Below are 1,874 nucleotides of genomic sequence, written 5' to 3'. Positions count from 1 at the left end.
CCCTCTCCATCGGCTTTCTACAGAACAATCACTGTGTTTGTCTAGTAAAATAATCTCCTTTAGTTCCCATGCCTGCCTATACCCACCTACCTAAGCCCCCCGCACACTGGTTCCTGACTCCAGGCGACAGACAGACAGACACACAACGTTAGTGTATAGACGGTAGCGATGCTGCAGCTATGATCGTAATAGTTCACGATGGCCATTGAAAAACTTGATACGATTTTAATGCGACGTTTTAATTTTATATGCGCCCGACGCAGAGTTCGGCTCGTCTTTGTATGAAGATGCGAGTGAAGTAGGGTGGGTGGTTCAGCCGGCCGCCGGGGCTTACGGCTGAATGATGTTTATGATGCTCTGTATTCTGCTGCTACTGGCGGCGGCGGCGGCGGCGGCGGCGGCGGCGGTGCTGGTGGTGGTGGTGGTTGTGGTGATGCTACTGCTGCTGCTGCTGCTGCTGCCGCTACGCGCTGCTACTGCTGCTGCTGCTACTACTGCTGTTGCTGCTACTGCTGCTGCTGCTGCCGCTGCGCGCTGCCGCTGCGCGCTGCTGCTGCTGCTCCTGCCGCCGCCGCTGCTGCTGCTGCTACGGATTTTTTTCTAGGGGAAACTGTCGTCGTGAATATTAACAGCAGATGTAAGCGCGTGTGTTTGTGCAACACGCGCACGACACGTGCAGGTTTTCCCAGACATGACAATACGGGGGTGGTGGGTGGTGGGGGGGGGCGGGGGGGGTGGGGGGGGGTAACAAGGGTTAGGGATAGGGTTAAGCCTAGTATTGCCATGACTAGTATGTGTGTGTGTGTGTGTGAGTGTGTGTGTGTGTGTGAGTGTGTGTGTGTGTGTGTGTCTGGGTGGTGGGTGGTGGGGGGGGGCACTCACCGCTGGCTCGCTATTATTCGACCACTGCAGACGATAGCAGGCGATGTCCGGCGTCACCAGCGTCGGAACACTCCAGTCCAGACTGATCGTCGTGTCCGTGAAGGTCGCGACCTTGAGGCCGACGTCGTGCGACAGTGGCGCCGGCTGCTGGGAGCCTGCGGTCGAGTCCGCCCTGTAGGTTTCCACGTGCAGCGCCTTGGAGTGCGGCGAGGCCGTAAAGGATGGGTCGGAAGTGAGAGCGACTATGGTCACCTTATACACCCTGAAACAGCAAGTGCACCCCATCAGTGTCATGAAGGAAACTGTCGTTATCAATATAACGCCAGAGACGCAGAGCGTTAGCAAAAGGTCTATAAGACCGATTATATCAATCGCTAATAATACGTATCATTACCTAGGTAATATTACCAAATAATACCTATTATTACCTAGGTAATATTATCTAATCTTACCGTAATTATACCCTAATATTAAAACCCTTATTACCCTAATATTACCTGAAAATTACCTAGGTATTATTAACTCTTGATTATATATATATATATAAATATATATATAAATATATATATGATTTACAATATAACATCAGTCAATATTAAAACCAACTGAATCGTGCGAAGCATAATTATCTAACCCGAGCAACATTATGAACCTTATTGGAGAACTTAATGAAAAAGTTTTAAGTTTTAAACTTATTGAAAACTTAACAAAAGAAAACTATTTGCAGTAGCACGGACGAGCCTGGGCATGCGCGGCAGTGCAAGTTGCAAGATGGCTGCTTACCTCTCATGGCGGCTGGGGATGACGGCCTTGTGATGGAGGAGACTGAGCGGGGCGCCTGCCTTCCTGTCGTTGATGTACAGCTACATACGGGGAACAAACACGGAGCATGTGGATGTCAGTCACGCACATAGAGATATAATTATAGAGACGCATATATATGGTCACGCAGCTATCGAAAGCGAACACGCCCCCTGTATGTATGTGTGTGT

At 50.1% G+C, this 1,874-nt stretch overlaps 1 protein-coding gene across 1 annotated transcript in view; it reads right to left on the bottom strand.

The window, feature by feature from the left end:
* LOC106810623 overlaps positions 1-1,874 on the bottom strand; it is a 16,695-nt gene that overhangs the window by 8,046 nt on the left and 6,775 nt on the right. The window contains exons 8-9 of the mRNA XM_014814047.1: positions 1,666-1,745; positions 883-1,144 (exon numbers count right to left, since the gene is read on the bottom strand). Coding sequence (XP_014669533.1) covers positions 883-1,144; positions 1,666-1,745 — 342 coding nt within the window. The remainder of the gene's footprint in view (positions 1-882; positions 1,145-1,665; positions 1,746-1,874) is intronic.

The sequence above is a fragment of the Priapulus caudatus genome, unplaced genomic scaffold, assembly GCF_000485595.1.
Source record: "Priapulus caudatus unplaced genomic scaffold, Priapulus_caudatus-5.0.1 Scaffold459, whole genome shotgun sequence".
NCBI lineage: Eukaryota > Metazoa > Priapulida > Priapulimorpha > Priapulimorphida > Priapulidae > Priapulus > Priapulus caudatus.
The sequence above is the reverse complement of the archived record's forward strand: the minus strand, read 5'-3'. Positions and strand labels throughout refer to the sequence as shown.